Source organism: Papaver somniferum, chromosome 3 (assembly GCF_003573695.1).
Source record: "Papaver somniferum cultivar HN1 chromosome 3, ASM357369v1, whole genome shotgun sequence".
Classification (NCBI taxonomy): Eukaryota; Viridiplantae; Streptophyta; class Magnoliopsida; order Ranunculales; family Papaveraceae; genus Papaver; species Papaver somniferum.
The window spans coordinates 85,259,764-85,278,517 of record NC_039360.1 but is presented as its reverse complement, the minus strand read 5'-3'; the positions used below and the strand labels follow the sequence as shown (position 1 = coordinate 85,278,517).

The 18,754-nt window shown below is 36.7% G+C and overlaps 2 protein-coding genes across 2 annotated transcripts; both read left to right on the top strand.

The window, feature by feature from the left end:
• The first annotated feature begins 419 nt into the window (after nucleotides 1-419).
• LOC113359695 lies at nucleotides 420-991 on the top strand. Its single transcript, XM_026603287.1, has 3 exons — nucleotides 420-790; nucleotides 870-922; nucleotides 970-991. The coding sequence occupies exons 1-3, from the start codon at nucleotides 506-508 to the stop codon at nucleotides 989-991; spliced, it is 360 nt and encodes a 119-aa protein (XP_026459072.1). The 5' UTR covers nucleotides 420-505.
• LOC113361430 lies at nucleotides 918-1,609 on the top strand. The gene is made up of 2 exons (XM_026604680.1): nucleotides 918-1,304; nucleotides 1,338-1,609. Exons 1-2 carry the CDS (start codon nucleotides 1,005-1,007, stop codon nucleotides 1,500-1,502), a joined length of 465 nt encoding a protein of 154 aa, XP_026460465.1. The 5' UTR covers nucleotides 918-1,004; the 3' UTR covers nucleotides 1,503-1,609.
• The last annotated feature ends 17,145 nt before the right edge of the window (nucleotides 1,610-18,754 follow it).

Here is an 18,754-nt window from a genome sequence, read left to right as displayed (position 1 = left end):
ATTAAAAACGCCTGGTTTGGACGCAGTTACTAAAAGCGCCTGCTCCGGGCGCATGTATTATGACCGTATGCGGGAGACGGACGTATTATTAACGTCTGTGTGAGACGCATGTTTTATGGGCGTATGAGTGAGACGCATGTTTTATGGGCGTATGAGTGAGGCGCATATATTACGACCGTATGGAGTGGGCGCATGTTTTAGAAGCGTCTGGGATGGGCGCATATATTAGGACCGTCTGGAGTGGGCGCATGTTTTACGAGCGTCTGGGACGGACGCTCGTATTATGAGCGTTTGTTCGGAGCGCATGTATTACGAGCGTCCGTTACCAGGCGCATGTATTACGTGCGCCAACGGTTATATTTTGGAATTCTGATTTTGGTTTTCTGATTTTCCGACCGTTTTATAGATTGCAACGGCTCTTTCGTATATCTATATATAGCATTTGACAAACTTATTTCTGCATAATCTTATCATTTATAATTTCTATTTCAAGAAATATAGAAATATGGCACCACGAGGTCCCAATTTTACAACAGAAGAAGATACAATGATATGTAGAATCCATTTAGCCATATCTCAAGATTCTGCTACCGGAACCGATCAACCAGAAAGAGTATTATGGAGTCGGATCAAAGATAAGTTGGAAGAAGCCCTGCCTTGTAAACCAAAACGTACTTGGACTTCTATCCAGAGTCGATTTCAGGGAATCAGTAGACAGGTTTCACTTTATTCTGCAAAAGTGTTGGAAGTTGATGGTGAATATCATAGCGGATGGAATGAAGTCTCGAGGGTAAGTAATCGTCAATTTTTGCACCCTTAATAATTATATACATGTAATTGGAACTGATGAGTATTGAAAATAATAACAGGTTGAAGAGATAAGAAAGCGATTCAAAGAAAGTAATGGTACCAAAAAATTTAAGCACGAAGAGTGCTACGAAATTCTAAAAGATAGTATCAAATATTCAGGACGGTCGACGTTTGTGTTTGATTCAGGCCAAGAAATGGAAGATTCTCAGAGTGGTGAGGAAAACGCTGATATTGAGGAAACAATTCCAGGCGAGTCCAGTGATGATCTAGATATTGGAGATATAGAGAACACACGTAAGCGTCAGTTGGGGAAGAAAGCATCGAAACAACTAAAGAAAACAGGGAGAGCAAAATCCAATGCCCAGGAGGAAATGCTAGAGGATATAATTAAGGAGCAGCAAAGTTTCAATGAACATTACAAAGCACAATCACTAATGAAGATGGGACAGAGACAAGCTGAGTTTGAAGCAATACAAGCTAAGTCTGCGGCAAAGTTTGCGGCGATACAAGCTAAGTCTGCGGCAAAGTTTGCGGCGAAACAAGCTAGGCAAGAAAAACTCGATTTAAAGAAAGAAGCGGACGATGACTTGGCCATAATGTTGAAGGATGTCTCTACATTGGACACTGTAACAAGAGAGTACTTCGAACTTCGAAAGATGGAAATACTACAACGCAAAAGAAACCAATCTTAAAGCATGACCGAATTAGTTGAACCTTAATATTTATCATTAATAAAAAAATTAGTGAGTTTTAGTCAATTTTAGTGAATTTTAATTTTTATATGATAAATAGTACATTAGTAAGCAACGTTACAACATATTTTTCGATGAAGAAATACGATACAACATATTTCCATCCCAACTTAATAATTATCTCCAAAATTTGACCATATGTGTTCGATTAAATCTTGACGCAAGCGAAAATGTGTTTCTTTATTGTGTATAGCATGACGCCGATGTGCAGCTCTCATTCTGGAAAGTTCCTCAGTACCTACCCTCGATATATTCACCGGTGCCGACCTGCTACGTGAGTCATATTCATGTGGCCAATCACCGGGAAGACGCTCATCCTCCACTATCATATTATGTAAAATAATAACCGTTTTCATTATATAGGCAAGCACATCCGGGTTCCACATTCGTGCAGGTTGTTTGACAATGGCAAATTGTTGTTGCAGTACACCAAATCCACGCTCTACATCTTTCCGTGCTCCCTCTTGCATCGATGAAAATTTATATTTTTTCGGTGAATCTGGTTGTTTAATGGCCATCACAATAGTAGCAATCTGTGGATAAATGCCATCACCGAGATAATATCCCATATCATATGCATGCCCGTTTACTTCAAAGTTCACCGGTGGTGTTTTCCCGTTGATAAGTTTTCGAAAAATATAAGAACGATTCATTACATTAATATCATTGCAGGAGCCGGGCATACCAAAAAACGCATGCCAAAACCAGAGATCATGTGACACCACTGCCTCTAGCACAATACTTTCCCTCCCTTTATACGCGGTGTATACTCCTGATTCTGCTGACGGACATCTATCCCATTTCCAATGCATACAATCCACGCTCCCCAGCATCCCAGGAAATCCCCTGTCTTTGTTTTCTTTCAGCAACAGTTCAACATCACCCGCAGTTGGTGAGCGTAAATATTCTTTCCCATATAATACCACAATCGTCTTGCAAAACCGACGGGTTGCTTCTAAAACGGTGGTTTCTCCAATGCGTAAATACTCATCTATTGCATCTGCTGCACATCCATAAGCTAACATTCGGATTGCTGCAGTTACTTTCTGATGAGGGGATAATCCAAGAATGCCACAAGCATCTCTTTTTTGAGCAAAATAAGGATTTCTAGACACCACATCTGCCAATATTCGGTTGAACAATTCTCGCCGCATTCTGAATCTCCTACGAAATATGTTAGCTGGGTAGGTGGGGTTGTCAGAAAAGTAGTCATTCCAGAGAAGTATATCTCCACATCTGCCAAAAAATTTACAGTAAATAAACCCCAAGATTATATTTTATTTACTTACAGTATAGAAGATCAAAAAAATTTACAGAAAAAATCTAGACACCGTCTTTATAATACAACTGTTTAACATTTTGTATCTCCCCTTTGTGAGCAACAACAATTCATGTTTAATGGATTTCAGTGAACTTAGTCTATCAGTAAAATTATTCTATCAGTGAAGATCAACAACAACATTTTGTATCTCCCCTTTGTATTCTATCAGTAAAATTATTCATACATAATCAAACAAACAAATTATTCATATTCTATCACTCAAATCATTCTATACATAATCAAACATAATCAAACAAAGAACAGTAACAGTAACCTCATGTTATATGGTTAATGAAATCAAACAAACACGGTTATGCTTAATGAAATCAACATGCAATCCACTCATTCCACCCAAAAACAGCCTAATTAATCATACCTTTAATCTTCAATCCAACCAAAAACAAATTACCCAAAAACAAATCATACCTTTAATCTTCAATCAAATTTCCCCGCACCCAATTAACGAATAAGATTACTCGTTTCTTTCGCAAGAACTCGTTTCCCCGCACCCAATCAAATTTCCGTCACATTCGATTTAGGTTTTGCCCTAGATTTTTCGTCTGTTTTCGTCTTTTTTTTTTTCGTCTTTTTTTTTTCTTCTATAAAAACTGTTTATGTAAAAGGAGGAGGAGAAGAAGAGATAATCACGTCTATATCCAGACGGATTTTCCGTGCACGCCTCACTCAGACGCACGTATTACAAACGCTTGATTCAGACGCATGTATTACAGACGTCCCACTCAGACGCTCGTATTACAACCGTCCCTCTCACACGAACGTATTACAAACGTCCCACATAGACGCAGGTATTACAAACGTTCCACTCAGACGCTTCTTCTATAAACGTCTCACCCAGACGCATAATCCATTAACGCCCGAAACATACGCATAATCCATTAACGCCCGAAACATACGCACTTTATATCTCCGTACGAGTGATACGCACTTTTCATCTCCGTCCCAGTAGACGCACTTTCCATCGCCGTCCCATATCCGGCGTTAGTTATACTTGCGCCTCAATCAAGCGGGCATTATACCTCCGTTTCATTCAAACGCATAATAAAAATCCGCTTCATCAACAGACGTGAGTATAAGTTACGTCTGGCATCGGGCGTTAGTGTAAGTTACGCTTCACCAAATTTGGTGTTATCCCACTGCGCTTGGGTCACCCAAAATACCAAAAATTTTTGGTTTTTAGTCTGGCTTTTGGTATTTGGTCCGTTTCATGACTGTGGTTGCTCTTAGATTGAAAAAGAAGATTATATGGTTTTTTCGCTTGAGTGATGAACTCTATCACGTAATTAAACTCTTAAAAAATTCTAAGGACAAAGATCCTAAATTCCAGGCAACCCATTGACACATCAAGTTCGAGTCATTACTTTTATAAAAACAAAAGGGTGCATCAAATACTATTTAAACAGCTTAAGAGATGATATTGTCCCCATGAAATCTTTTATCGACTCTTTTTGCATCTATAGTTTTTAAATACAAGTCTTTGGTCATTGAAACAACTTCAAAAACAGTTGCTACAAACACCTAAAAAGCTTGTGATGCTAGAGGTCCCCAAAGAGATTATAAAAGTGTGGGGAGAAACAAACACATAGGAGCTTGATTAACCAAAAGATTAGAGGACAATGATTTTTATTTTAGTTCCAACTTACTTTTATTTTGACCAAGAAAAAAGTTCATCAGACATATGCTTCGGGTGATGGCGCTGATAATATGGGTGTGGCTTGTTGCAAATCTTGCAATAGTTACGGAATTATGGAAGTTGCGCAATAAAACTTATTATGAGAACATTCGTGTACGATGGCTTGAATTTAAGGGAGGATTCATCAGGTAATTCGTGATAACTCAATTAGAATGAAGGGCCACATGTACAACACCGTAGATGATTTGCGCATTTTGAATTTCTTTAGAGTGAAGCACAGATCTTGCAAGCACTCTATTCCAATTGAAGTTACTTGGACGCCGCCTAATCCAGGTGAGCTTATGATCTGTTGTGATGGTGCATCACTTGGCAACCCGGGCTAAGCTGGTTCTGGTGTAGTTTTTCGTGATTCTAACTCGGCAGTTCTGGGAGTTTTGTGCGTTGGACTGGGCTGGCAGACCAATTACTATGCTGAAGTGTGTGCGGTTATCTATGGCGCAGTTGTTGTTCAAAGGTGGAATGTCAAAAATCTATGCGTCAGATCGGATTCGATGAGTTGCATATTATCTCTTCAGAAAGGGGAGTTGTCGTGGCAGCTAATGCAGAAGTGGAGAATGGCGAAGAGTTTTTACAACAATATTAGCTAGTTCATAGCTACAGAGAGGCTAATTTTTCAGCTGATGCCTCGGTCAAACAAGCATGTTTATTGGCTGAGGAAAATTATGAGTTTTATGAGGGTAGGCCAGGTTATATTCAGTCTGTTGAATGGCCTGGAGAGGTTTATTTTCGTTTCAAATAGATCTTATTGGCGTGCAACCTAACAGCTTAGCGCTAATATAGCCTAGTCCCTTACAGTTTCGCTTTTTATTTTATTTTATGTTGACCGAGTTAAAAAAAAAGGATGATGGCTAGGGGTGCACATACCCTACCCATACCTGCCAATCCTACCCTATCCGCCAATATTTTAACCGTATCCTATCCTACCCACTATTTGGCGGGTAGGGTGACGGTTAAAAGATTTCTTACCCGCCGTTAAATGGGTAGGGTGACGGGTAAAACTCGAAATTATCCTACCCTACCCGCTTACCCGCCGTTAACTTCAGTTTGCTACAGGAAATTCTTTAGTGTTGGTGGAGAAGCTTGGTAAACTTGTTTCAATTTACATGGGGTAAGCTGATCTACCTTCTTAGTAGTCTGATTGAACCAGTCCATACTTTTTGGTTAGATCTGATAATTTTTCATTTTGCTGGAATTTGAAGGGGGGCCTTGCCTGTAGAGCAAGGTGATTTGAACATGAACTGGAAGTATGTAAGTAAAAGATTGAGGGATTACAAGAGGTGCATTGTGCTTCCTATTGGAAGACTCTCTATGGGGCTTTGCAGGCATCGAGCAATTCTGTTTAAGGTAACATTTTTCTTCCACATTTATATTATATCTGCATTTAAAGACTGGAATTTAGATACGGAACTTGGTTTGCTCTTTGTCAGACTCCTTTGGTCAACCAGATTTGGTAAATAAACCCAACTGCCTCTGTTGCTATCCTGGATTGTTCGTAGTAAATGCCCAATCAATTTATCCACCACTTTGTCAACTGCACAACATAAAAATTACAAATCAAAAACAAGTACAGAAAGTATTGAACAAGTTATGAGTATAGGGCGATGCAAAGAAAATTACAAACAGGGTATACCCTCCAAGGAGGTCAGCCACAGTGTTTCTCTCACTTATGAAACTTAAAGCCTTAGCGAAATTTATCACACACGTGTAATTCCCAACTAGCAAAATTGTCTGAATGCAATCAAGCTACATGGAGAAACCTGCAACAGAACTGATACTTTAACTGAAGCAGCATCCGAGGAGACCACTAAAAGCATTTTCATCTTTGAAAGAAGAAAGGAAATGTACATTATATGAGTAGCATTGTGACTAAGGATATATCAAGCACATTTGTGATTGGTTTTCAGCATCTATCTCCTTCTTGTTTTGCCCCACTTGTGTGGTTAGCTTATTTTCGTCTCTTATATATCTAAAACCTTCAATTCAGAAATTAACCACCAACCATGGCTAGTTTCTTCATTTCTCTTTCTTCATTTTAGCCTCTGTAACTCTCCCTTGCTTTGCTCTTCATGATGACAGAAAGGTGCAGAATATATTTATCTAATCTGTATTACAAATTCTTTCATATACTGGGGATTGTATTTTTTTCTTACAGATTTGATTATGTTATAACTAAAACGGTTATACCCGTCACCCTACCCGACCCGCCAGAGAATGGATTGGGTAGGATCTTACCCGTTTAATGGCGGGTAGGATGGCGGGTAAAAATTTTCTTAATCACCAGTAAACGGGTAGAGTGGCGGATATAGATCATATCCTACCCACCCTACTCGTTGTGCAACCCTAATGATGGCGCTCAAAAAAATTAGGATTTGTTGTTTTAACTGACAAAAGTTTTTTTTCTCATTCCTTTCTTAAATGATTATGGAGTTGCAATCCAAATGATGCATTTACTCAAACGCTGCTCTGGGAGGCTTGGGTTTCCCCCATAAGGGCATAATCATCATTAGTGACCTGACCAAAACTGAACCCAAGTGAATTAAGCTATCACTGTTAAGTATGAACCTAACATTTTAATAATACTTTTGACTACTAGCAACCTAATTCTAGTTCTGATATTATATTCTTTAACCTTAAAACAAATTACCCATTTTACTCATAATCTATACTTAATACTAATAATACTTATATTAAATTAAGTGAACATGTGAGGAATGAGTCACTTCACGTGATGATCATACTTCGGCATCCATTCTTAGGTATCCTTGACCATGACTCTTGCGCAGTCAATGTTAAAAGAATTCAATACTCTCTTTATTTTTGGAGAAGTGATACTTTCATTTTCCACGAAACAAATATAGTATTATTTTATTTTAAATTTTTTTATGCGAAGGTTGAATTCATTTACAAGAAGAAGACGATTATAATACCGTCATCTGTAAATATTCAATTGTGATATCTCATAACTCAAATTTGACAACGTAAAACATCTAGTACCAAAAATTTGCAGTTTAGCTCATAAATTGTCATTCATGTCCTATTAGGAAAAGACTTGGTAGGAACACAAGTTTAGAAGACAAGATATGCCAGAGATACAAGCATCATTTTAAGATTGCTAACCACATAACTGTGGGGGTGTCTCTATGCTAGAACCATTTGATTCAGTTGTTGGTTATAGACTCGGTCCTTTTTGTTGCGATATTTTTTGTAAACTTGATGGTAATCAAGACTAAATGATGATGATTCTCGAGCTCAAATGGTTTTAATTTTTTTGGTTCTTTTGGAATGAGAGAAACACTACGATTTTTTAAAATAAATTCAATGATCATGTGACAAGCAAACTTGATCGTTGCATTCCTTTCCAAAAAAAAAAAATTGAAATGGGTGTATATTACAGGAAAAAAGAAGAAGTACAAATGTACAAAGTATACAAAGAAGTTCCAAAATCAAAAGATTCATCGAACTCCAAATTGTGCAAAAAGTGTATTCCATCTTCACCGTTAGATATTTAATCAAACCTAGTTGATTATAGGATAGCAACAGAAATGAGCCAGTTCAGTATCACTACATTTGTGCATAGCTAACCTACTGTTCCATTAACAATTGATAACACAAATGATGAAATAAAATCTGAAATTGATTATTATTATGAATCAACAAGTTGGTATTGAGGAACACATAACAATAACCTACTCTTCCAAAGGAATGAGCCTGAATTGAATTAGTTTTTCTCCACTTACCGGGTTCAACAAATGATTTGCAATAAATACATCATTTACTCTCTTCACTCAAACACTCTCTCTCTCTCTCAGCCGTTAGATCACGATTACCCTAATAATCATGTGACTAACTAATATATTTCTAATAACCAAAAACAAAGTGACATGTAAAGAGAATAACGACCATTCAACTCACTCAAAATGTGACCAATAATCATATGGCTAACTCAACTAATAGGCATATGACAACACCCTCCTCTTCTAAACATCCTTGTCCTCAAGGATGAACTCATAAAATTGAGCGTGAATGTGTGAAACATCCTCCTAAGTAGCATCTTCAGTTTGAGATTTTTTCCACTGGATAAGTACTTGTTTAATTGCAACCCCTCCACGTAGAGTCTCTCTGTTAGCCAGAATAGCAATAAGAGCAACAATGAAAGTACCAGAGATGTCTACCAATGGAAGAGATGGAGTTGGAACCATATGCTGACCAATCTTTTTCTTCAGCTGAGACACATGAAATACAAGATTTATTCTTGAACCCACTAGTAGTTTCAATCAGTAAGCAACGGTGATAACCTTCTGCAAGACTTCAAATGGGCCATAATATTTGGCTGAGAGTTTAAAATTCTTTCTGAGAGCCACAGAGGATTGCCTGTAAGGTTGTAACTTCAAAAACACCCAGTCACCAACAATAAAAGACCTGTCACATCTAGATTTATCAGCATAAAACTTCATTATGTCTTGAGCTCTTAGTAATTCCTCCTTAAGCAGTTGCAACATATGATACCTTTCTTGCAAGTACTTATGAACAGATGCCACAGAAGTAGTAGTCTGATAGGAAAGACTACATGTGGAGGAGTGTAGCCATATATGGCCTAAAATGGAGACATTTTAAGGCTGGTGTGGTAATTGGTGTTGAACCACCATTCTGCTAGAGCCAACCAGTTTTCCCAAAGTTTAGGAGAGGTATCAGTCATGCATCTAAGGTACTGCTCCAAACATGCATTAGTTCTCTCAGTTTGGCCATCAGACTGAGGGTGATAAGCAGTACTGAGATTTAAAGTGGTGCCAAGGGACTTGAATAATTCTTGCTAGAACTGACTGATGAAAATTTTATCTCTGTCAGATACTATAGAAGAAGGCAAACCATACAACTTAAAGATATGATGCAAGAATTCTTTAGCTACCGAAGTTGTTGTGAAAGGATGGTTGAGGGCAATGAAGTAGATGTACTTTGTTAACCTGTCAACAATCAATAAGATGATATATTTTCTGTTTGAGAGTGCAAAAACTTCAATGAAATCCATAGATATATGTCGCCATGCAGTATCTGGAATAGGCAAGGGATGTAGGAGGCTAGCAGGAGCAGTATGTTCATGCTTGTTACATTGGCACACAAGTGTAAGTACCTAACATCCCTGAATGACCACAAATAGCTGAGGCATGGACTGAAGCTATAATGTTGTTGCCAGCACCAATATAAAGTCTATATTCGTACCTGAGTATGCCTCCTTGAAAAGAAAATGACTGGTTAGGAGGATTGACTAATAACTGAGCCAAGAGTTACTGAACAACTGTGTCATTTTCATAGTTGCTGATAATGTCTTGAACCCACTGAAATTGAGTCAATGAGACAGCTAAATATTCAGAGGAGTGAGGAAGTCTTGATAAAGCATTACCAGCAGTGTTATCTTGCCCTTTTTTTGTATTTAATCACATAATCTAAGCCCAAGAGCTTCATAAGCCATTTCTGTTGTAGGTTTGAAGTCATTCTTTGCTCCATAAAGAACTTCAAGCTTTGGTGATCAGTGTTGATGACGAATTGAGTATGAGAAAGATAATGTCTCCACTTTTGCACACCCATAACTATTTCCAAGAGTTCTTTTTCATAAGTAGAAAGAGCTAAGGCTTTAGTACCAAGAGGCTTACTGAAGAAAACAATAGGTTTTCCACAATGCATCAATACAACACCAACTCCCCTGCAGAAGGCATCAGTTTTCCAACACAAATGAGGAAGATAAATCTGGCAATGCAAGCACTGGAGCAGTTGGCATGGCCTTTTTTAGGTCCTGGAAAGCTTGGAGTGCAGCGGAAAACCAAATAAAGGAGTCTTTCTTGAGCATGTCTGTAAGTGGCTTGCTAATAGTGCCATAGCCCTTTATAAATCTCCTATAGTACCCAGTAAGGCCTAATGATCCCCTCAACTGCTTTAGATTTTTGGGTTGTAGCCAATTCTGCATGGAAGGTCTCTTCTCAGGATCAACAGCAACCCCTTCAGAAGATATGAGATGACCCAAGTAGTCCAATTGAGGTTGAGCAAAACAAAATTTCTTGAAATTGGCAGAGAGACAATGTTGTCTTAGTAAAGCCATTACCTGAGATAGATGCACAACATGTTCTTCCAGAGACTTGTTGTAAATAAGAATGTCATTAAAAAACACTAAAAGAAACTTCATGGGGAAAGATTGAAACACCTTGTTCATTAGTGCTTGGAATGTAGCAGGTGCATCGGTAAGCCCAAAATGAAACACCTTAAACTCATAATGCCCATGATGAGTTCTGAAAGCAGTCTTGTAGATATCTTGAATGTGCATTCTAATTTGATGGTATCCTGCTCTGAGGTCCAACTTAGTAAATATGACAGCTTCATTCAGTTCATCAAGTAATTCATCAATTAGAGGAATTGGAAATTTGTCTTTGATAGTCATATCATTCAATTTCATGTAATCTACACAAAATCTCCATGACCCATCTTTTTTCTTGACCAATAAAATAGGAGCGGCAAATGGGATGCTACTGTCCTGTATAAGACCAACATCTAACATTTCTTGAACTAGTTTTTCAACCACTGCCTTCTGGATGTAAGGGCACCTGTAAGGTCTTTGAGAAGTAGGTATTGAGTCTGGCTTTAAAGGAATTTTGTGGTCTAAATCCCTTGGAGGAGTGAGGGTAGATGGTTCATCAAAAACATCTTTATAGCTGTGTAGAAGAGATGTAATTTCTGGAGGTATAAGAAAAGTGAGAATTGTTGATATGGAGAAAAATTGGCCAATAATAGCAGGTGTGTTGTTCTTAAGAAATTTGAAGAAAGACTCACCACTAAGCAAGCTGCAAGAGGGGTTAGAAGAATGTCCTTGCAATGTAATCTGCTTGCCTTGATGCTTGAAGGAGACCTTGATTTCAGCCAAATTGAACATTACATCACCTAATTGCTTAAGTCAATCGACTCCCAATACCATATCACAACCACCCAAAGGAAGTACTCTCAGATCTCCAGAGAATTGATACCCCTGCATAGACCACTTTAATCAATGAAAAACACCATGACTGACAGTTGTGTCACCATTTGCTATTGTGACCAATATTTGACCAGTTGGAGCCATGTGTAGTTATAATTTTACAGCCAAGGATGCATCAACAAAACTATGGGTGCTACCTATGTCTATCAACACAAAAATATCTTGTTTATTGAGTTTACCTGGAACTCTAATAGTACTTTGAGTAACAAGACCAGTCAAGGCATGAAGAGATATTTCCATAGTGGTTTCCACAGAAGTTGTAGGGGAAGCATCCTCTTCTTCTGAGTCATCAACAGGTGGTGAAAAATTGTCCTCATCAGAGGCCACTAACATGAACAATTGCTGAGATTTACAGCGGTGACCAGGTTTGTAAAAAACATCACAATTATAACATAAGCGTTTGTCACGTCTTGCTTGCATTTGAGCAGGTGTGAGTCTTTTAATTGGTGGTATGGACGGCTCAGATTTGGTGGGTGTAAGAGGATGTGTAATGATAGGTTTATCAGATGAAAAATAAGGTTTAGGAATATTGGTAATTGGTGACAATGAAGGATTGTATCTAGAAGAGGGTGAAAATGAGCTATAGGATGGATGAAATTGCCTAGGAAATGGTTTATACCTCTTGGTTTGAGAATCAACTGAAGCTTGTTGTAAGCGAGCTATATAAAAGGCTTCAGTATCAGAATTGGGTTTGAACATTTGAAAAGGATTACGCATTTCTTCCATTAACCCACTGATAAAACTCATAGTGAAATATTCCTCAGACATGCTTTTATTCTTAGATTTCATTAAGCCCTTCAAAGATTCATACCTCTCAAAGTATTCTTCCACAGTGGATGTCTGGGACAGTTTATTAAAACTACCAACATAGTTATCATAGGATACATCTTCAAATCAAAAGAATATATCAGAAGAAAATATACTCCAATCAATAAACATTTTACCCTCTTGATATCTAGAAACCAAGCATCGGCTTTATCATCTAGATGAATAGAAGCTAGATCTACCCTTTTGGTAAGGTCAATAGAATTTAGATAAAAATAGCGTTTATATTCTCGAAGCCAGCCTCTAGGATTAGAACCATCGAACCGTGGAAAATCGATTTTAGGTTGAAGATCAAAGTTACCTGTAGTGAGAAGCAAACCAGAGGATTTTCCAGCTCCACTATCTTGATGAACCTGATTAGGATCAGTTGTAGAGCCTGGATCTGGAGGAATTGAATCACCAAGGTGGCGACAGATCGTAGAAAACTGAAAATTCAAAGTTTCTTTAATTAAAGTAATCTTGAGTTGATGTCTGTTACATCCTTTTCCAAGACTGATAATCGTTCTCCATCAAGCTTTTGTTGATGGGCAACGTCCTTTACTGCAGGTGCTTTCGCACCCCCTGTCATGAATCAAACACAAGATCAACTACCAAATGTTATAAATCAACAAGTTGGTGTTGAAGAACACATAACAGTAACCTACTCTTCTAAAGGAATGAGACTGAATTGAATTAGTTTTTCTCCTCTTACCAGATTCAACAAATGATTTGCAATAAATACATCACTTACTCTCTTCACTCAAACTCTCTCTCTCTCACACAGCCGTTAGATCACGATTACCCTAATAATAATGTGACTAACTAACATACTTCTAATAACCAAAGACAAAGTGACAGGTACACAGAATAATGACCATTCAGCTCACTCAGAACGTGACCAATAGTCATATGGCTAACTCAGCTAATAGGCATATGACAATTATCACGTCAATTTTAACAATGCTCTGGGAATCAAATGTAATCTTCCAAACATGAGAGAAATGTGCAGAGATTTGATAAAAAAATATGCATGCTCTACATCCAAAATATAGAAAAATGATCTAATCGATGGTAATGGTTTGGAAGATTTGGAGGATGAAGATATATAGCAAGACGAATACAAACATATTGATGCAGCTAAATCCCCTTTGTAGGGAGAATCAATTGAAGCAATTGGATTCAATCCAATTTTTTGTTTTAGGGTTTTACAGGATCCAAATGGACCATAAAATCATGTGTTGGAGCATTAGGGATTTGGGCAGGATAAGAAAATTATTGCAACGAGAAATGCAATTATGAAAACAATATCATAGTTTGCTCAATTCAAGAGTCGAAGAAGGAGATTGTGGTGGATGGAGCTCTAATTAGGTCTTTATGAGGTAGCAATTGATGTAGTTTCTTACACTTGTCATCGGAAGGTGCTTCAAGTGGAATAATTGTTATGTGGAAAAAAGACATTGATCAAATGGAAAATTTTCTTATAGGAGCATTCCCTATCTCCATCAAATTCAAAAATTCCTCATACAATTTTGAATGGCTATTTACTTATTTTTATGGTGCTTCAGACTATGGGTACAACATTGACAAGAGTTCAATGATATGAGGATGCTTTTTGATGATCTATTGCTAGTGGGTGGTGACTTTAATGTTATTTTTACTCAAACTGGCAGGAATTATACATGGGGTTGTGTAACTAGTAAGAGCTACTTCATAAGATCTGTGAGTAAACACGAACTGATAGATTTTCCTATGTCAAGGGGTATATATATTTGGAAAAATTGCCAGCATCCTCTTATTCTTATCATATTGGACAGATTAGTAAAGCTCATTGACCTATCATTTTATAAGGAGATTGAAGAAGCGAATTTCTGACCACACACCAATTCTTCTATGTAGTAATTGTGAATTGAAGTACAAACCCCTTTTAGGATGGATAACTACCTTATATTCTGGTAGTAGTCCTTAACTTTTTCAGGAAGATCTAACTATGTCTAAACAAATAAGTTGCAGTCTTTGAAATTTGTATCAAAGCCTGGAGTTAATCTATGAGAGATTTGAAACTATAATTTGACCAAGTAGAGGACCTCATTGATTCTTAGGATATGCAGGAAGAGGATTATCAACTTTTTATTCCTGGCATTGTATCAAGAGAAGAGGCCATAGCCAAGCATGCATCTAATTCTTTGAACTTAGATAGGAAGTGGGGGAAAACATCTAATGAAAGATGGGCCAATGATGGTGAGAGGAATTTGAGGTACCTATACCATATTGCATCATTTATATATAATTGCAGTAGCATTAACTGTCCTTTGATTGGGTGAGATGTCCAATGATAAAGGAAAGAGTTGAATAATTTGATTGGTGAATAAGTCTTTCCTACCTAACTCTTATACTAAATCAGTTGGACATAGTTTATAGGCAGGGTTTCTTGAAGCAAGGAATTATGTCAATAGAATATTGATCTCATTATTAAGAATGGTGCAGCAATACATTTCTGGACTGATAGTTCGATGGTGAATTGTACTCTTAATGACAGATTCTCATCTCTTTTTAAACTTTCTCATGAAAAACATGCTTCTATAAAAGATATGATCTAAATTCAATAAGAGTGGAGATATTTTTTCAAATTTGCAGATGCTTGAAGGTTTTGCTATGTATGTGCAAAATAGTGTGAATGAAGATGACTGGATATGGAAGTATGTTCCTGATTTCACTGTGTCTATTCGTTTTTCTTTTTTAGAAATGGATATTTTCTTAGCTTTTCCACATAAACAAATCTGGAACCCAAAAATTCCATTAAATGTGTCATTTCTTGCATGAACTTAATGCCATAATAGAGCACTAACTTTAGAGTTCATGTAGAGAGATAGTAAGGTTAACTAAAAGTCATCTATTCTTGCATTCCTGAGAAACAAGAAAATGATAGATTATTCTTTGGATAGTTTTAGGTGTTTTCTGAGAACATTAAATCCAGTATGTGGGAATGGTATGCTAAGAAAATAAGAGTATGATATAATGAAAATTTGGAGCATTTTACCTTTTGCAATTTGCTGGAATAATCAAAGAGAGCGCAATTGCTGAGTTTATAACAACAAAAAGAGAACTTTTGAGCAGATGATTGTGGCTATCAAGTTAACAATCTTTAATTGGTCTATAACAGTGGGCTTATTTCAGAGACTGTGTCTGAGCAGGTGGAGTGCAATGCAACGGAAAAGGCAGTAAAGTAGGCAACCAGTTTGGGTTTTAGAAAATTAATTTTGGAGTCTGATGGTGAGGTAGTAGTGAATTATGTTAATAAACAAGAACCTTCTGTTCATTGGTCTAATCAAGGAATGGTCTTGGATATTAAGAACAACATGTCAAGTAACGATCTTTGTTTTTGTAAAAAGGTTCATAAACTAGCTAGGAAATAGTGTTGGTCACTTGGTTACAAAGAAGGTCTTGATATACAAGAATGGATGGAAAATGATTTCCATTATATATTAAAATTTCTCTTTTGAATCAAAAATACGAACATTCATTGTGTAGATGAGTATTAGCATTTTCCCTTTTCGCGTAGAATGAAAGAAAAAGAAATTACTTGCTTGGAAACGGAATGTGTTGCACTTTGTTTATTCTTCTATCTAAAATCTCTAGTATGATCGTAAAAGCTATCTACTTCAATTACTAACGTCATGTTTGTTTGTATCTGACTCGCAACCTGGATCTGAGTCAATTCCTGGCTCGTCGCGAGTCAGATGTCGGAGCGTTTGTTTTCTATGTTGAGTCATATCAGACTCGACCTTTGATTTAGATCTAACTCCTGATTCGGATCCGTTTAAATCAAGTATGAAAATACCCATGATTAAGGAATCAAGCCCCTGATTCACATGTTTTCGAACCAGTTGAGTCAAATCCGATTTAGAAAAACAAAATATTGAGTCAGATCTAGATGAATCAGGTGATTTCAGTCAGATCTAGACAATTCTGACGAATCTAGTGTAAAATTAAAATCCTTTGTTGTGTACGCACACATCTTTCTTTAACCATCGTGACGATGGTTTCCAAGACATTCTTTTTGTCTTTATCATCATAGTTTTTGGTAGCTTTTGGATCCAACCTAAACCTAATACACCAGTCACCAGTGACAAGATACATCTACCGGCTGCTGAAGTGCTGCTTACTAGCCATTCCAACATTTAATGCTGATAGCTCACTTACTTCTCTAGATGCATACAATCAAAAAATGGTGCAACAAAGGGGATCGCTAGTGCGTTAGTGACAAGATCTTAATATGGACCACCGAATCCCCAAACCTCTCGAATACCTCTTGCATGGACGTCCACGCCTATGAGAGCACTCATCTAAAATGGACCACTCCATTATTTTTGTCAAACTTCATGGGTTAAAAAGTTGGTTATGTCACTTAAGGCCTATCTACAACTACAAGAGACTACGTACGGTTTGGATGAAACAATTAGGCTCTGGTAATGGTGAAACAATTATGTTGGTGAGAAACCAATTTATAGCCACACCCACAACTGTTGACAATATACTCTTGGACCACCGTGTTTGTTCGTAACAAAAGGCTAAAGAGCAAAGACCCTTTGTTGTGTCACTGAGAGTGTTTAAAGATCAAAAGAAAAAAAATCTAATAGGATCCGCAATTGAACGCAGACCTTACCCTACGAAAATTACATTCTTTGAGCTATGGGAAACCAATGACCATGGGTAAGTTATAAAAAGATGAAAGTATGCACTCTTTTTTACTTCGAATTTGTATCAGGTTTTTTATCCAGGTCTCAAATAATACCGGATGATTTCAACAGATTGCTCGTATGTTTGCATAAAAAAAATGATTAACAGAATTTTTTTTCCTTTTGCAAAATATTAACATTGAATAATAATTAAAAAAAGGATAAAAAAATTTATATGTAGCTAAAGTTTGAAAATGGAAAAAAAAAATTAGAAATGTTGATATACATTCTTGCAAAATAAGTTACAGTATATATATTTTTATAAAGGGTAAGGATCCGATGACATGGTTAAAATGATATTATCATGACATGGTGACATTTTTTTTTCTGAAAAATCTTAACTACGATGAATTTGAAGCTAAGATTTTGGTCACATGTTCCTCATATAAAACTCTACATTTCTACTAAAAATGAGAGTGTTCTGAAATACGAAACTTCACCATCCGTAAATTTTAGTTTCAACAATTAATTTTCAACGGTTGATATTCAAAATGATGGATGGTGGTCTAATACGTCTCAGAATGCTCTCATTTTTGGTTAGAGTGTAGAGACTTATAAGAAGATCATGTCATCAAAAAATTAGCTTCAAGTTCATTACCGGTTGGGTTTGGTAGAGAAAATGACGCTAAAATATCAAGATTATGTCACTCTAACCATGTCAACAGATCCTACCCCATAAAGGGTAAAAAAAAATGCAAATATGCAAATGCAATTGCTTGATATTTGATCACTTATATTTTCGATAAAAAAACTAGATATCTGAATTTAATGCATGTTTTTAGATATATGCGAATTCAACCTTTTTTTTTTTTTTTTTTTTTGGGACAATCAACATATTTTGATTTATTCAAATCAAAGTGTTGACATATGCGCTTACAAGAATAAAAAAATCATCAAAATAAAAGATAATTAAAACCCAAATACAAATAAAGACATCAATTACAAGTAGATCGCGAAGAGAAAGAGCGATAAACCGCAAAGATATCCTAAAGAATTTTATGTATAAGGGAGAGATGATGGTATATCTAGAAATAAAATCCGACCATTTAATCTGATTGTATTCTTCTTCGATATGAGATGCTCCTAAAACAAAGGAGTACTTTGCCCATAAATTTGTCGATCCACACGAACACGAATGTCGATTCAAAGCGATGTTGTGGTGAATCGTCGATGTTTTTGACTCGAGAATAGCAACCAACGAACCATCCATTACAATTTTAAAATATTTGAGCATGCGTTACATCCCTTCCGGTCACACCTTAAACACAAGGCTAGAGTCTTGCAATATTATTACCAGCGATTTTATACATTTTGTAGGAGCAAGCACTATGGTGCAACTTATTTGGTCGATTCTCTAGAATTTAGAGAAGGGATATTTTATTTTTGGTACTCAGGTTTTGTCCAGTTTTTGACTTTGGTGTAACATTTTTCCAGTTTGGTGTTTGGTACTTGGAAAAAACGTTGACCCGCATCGACTCAGTTATATATTGACTTCTGTTAAACGAATTAATAAATAATTTTTAAAAAATGGTAAAAATGTAATTATTATGAGAGTTTGCTATCATATCCTTCACTTTTCTAATATTTACATGAGATCCAACG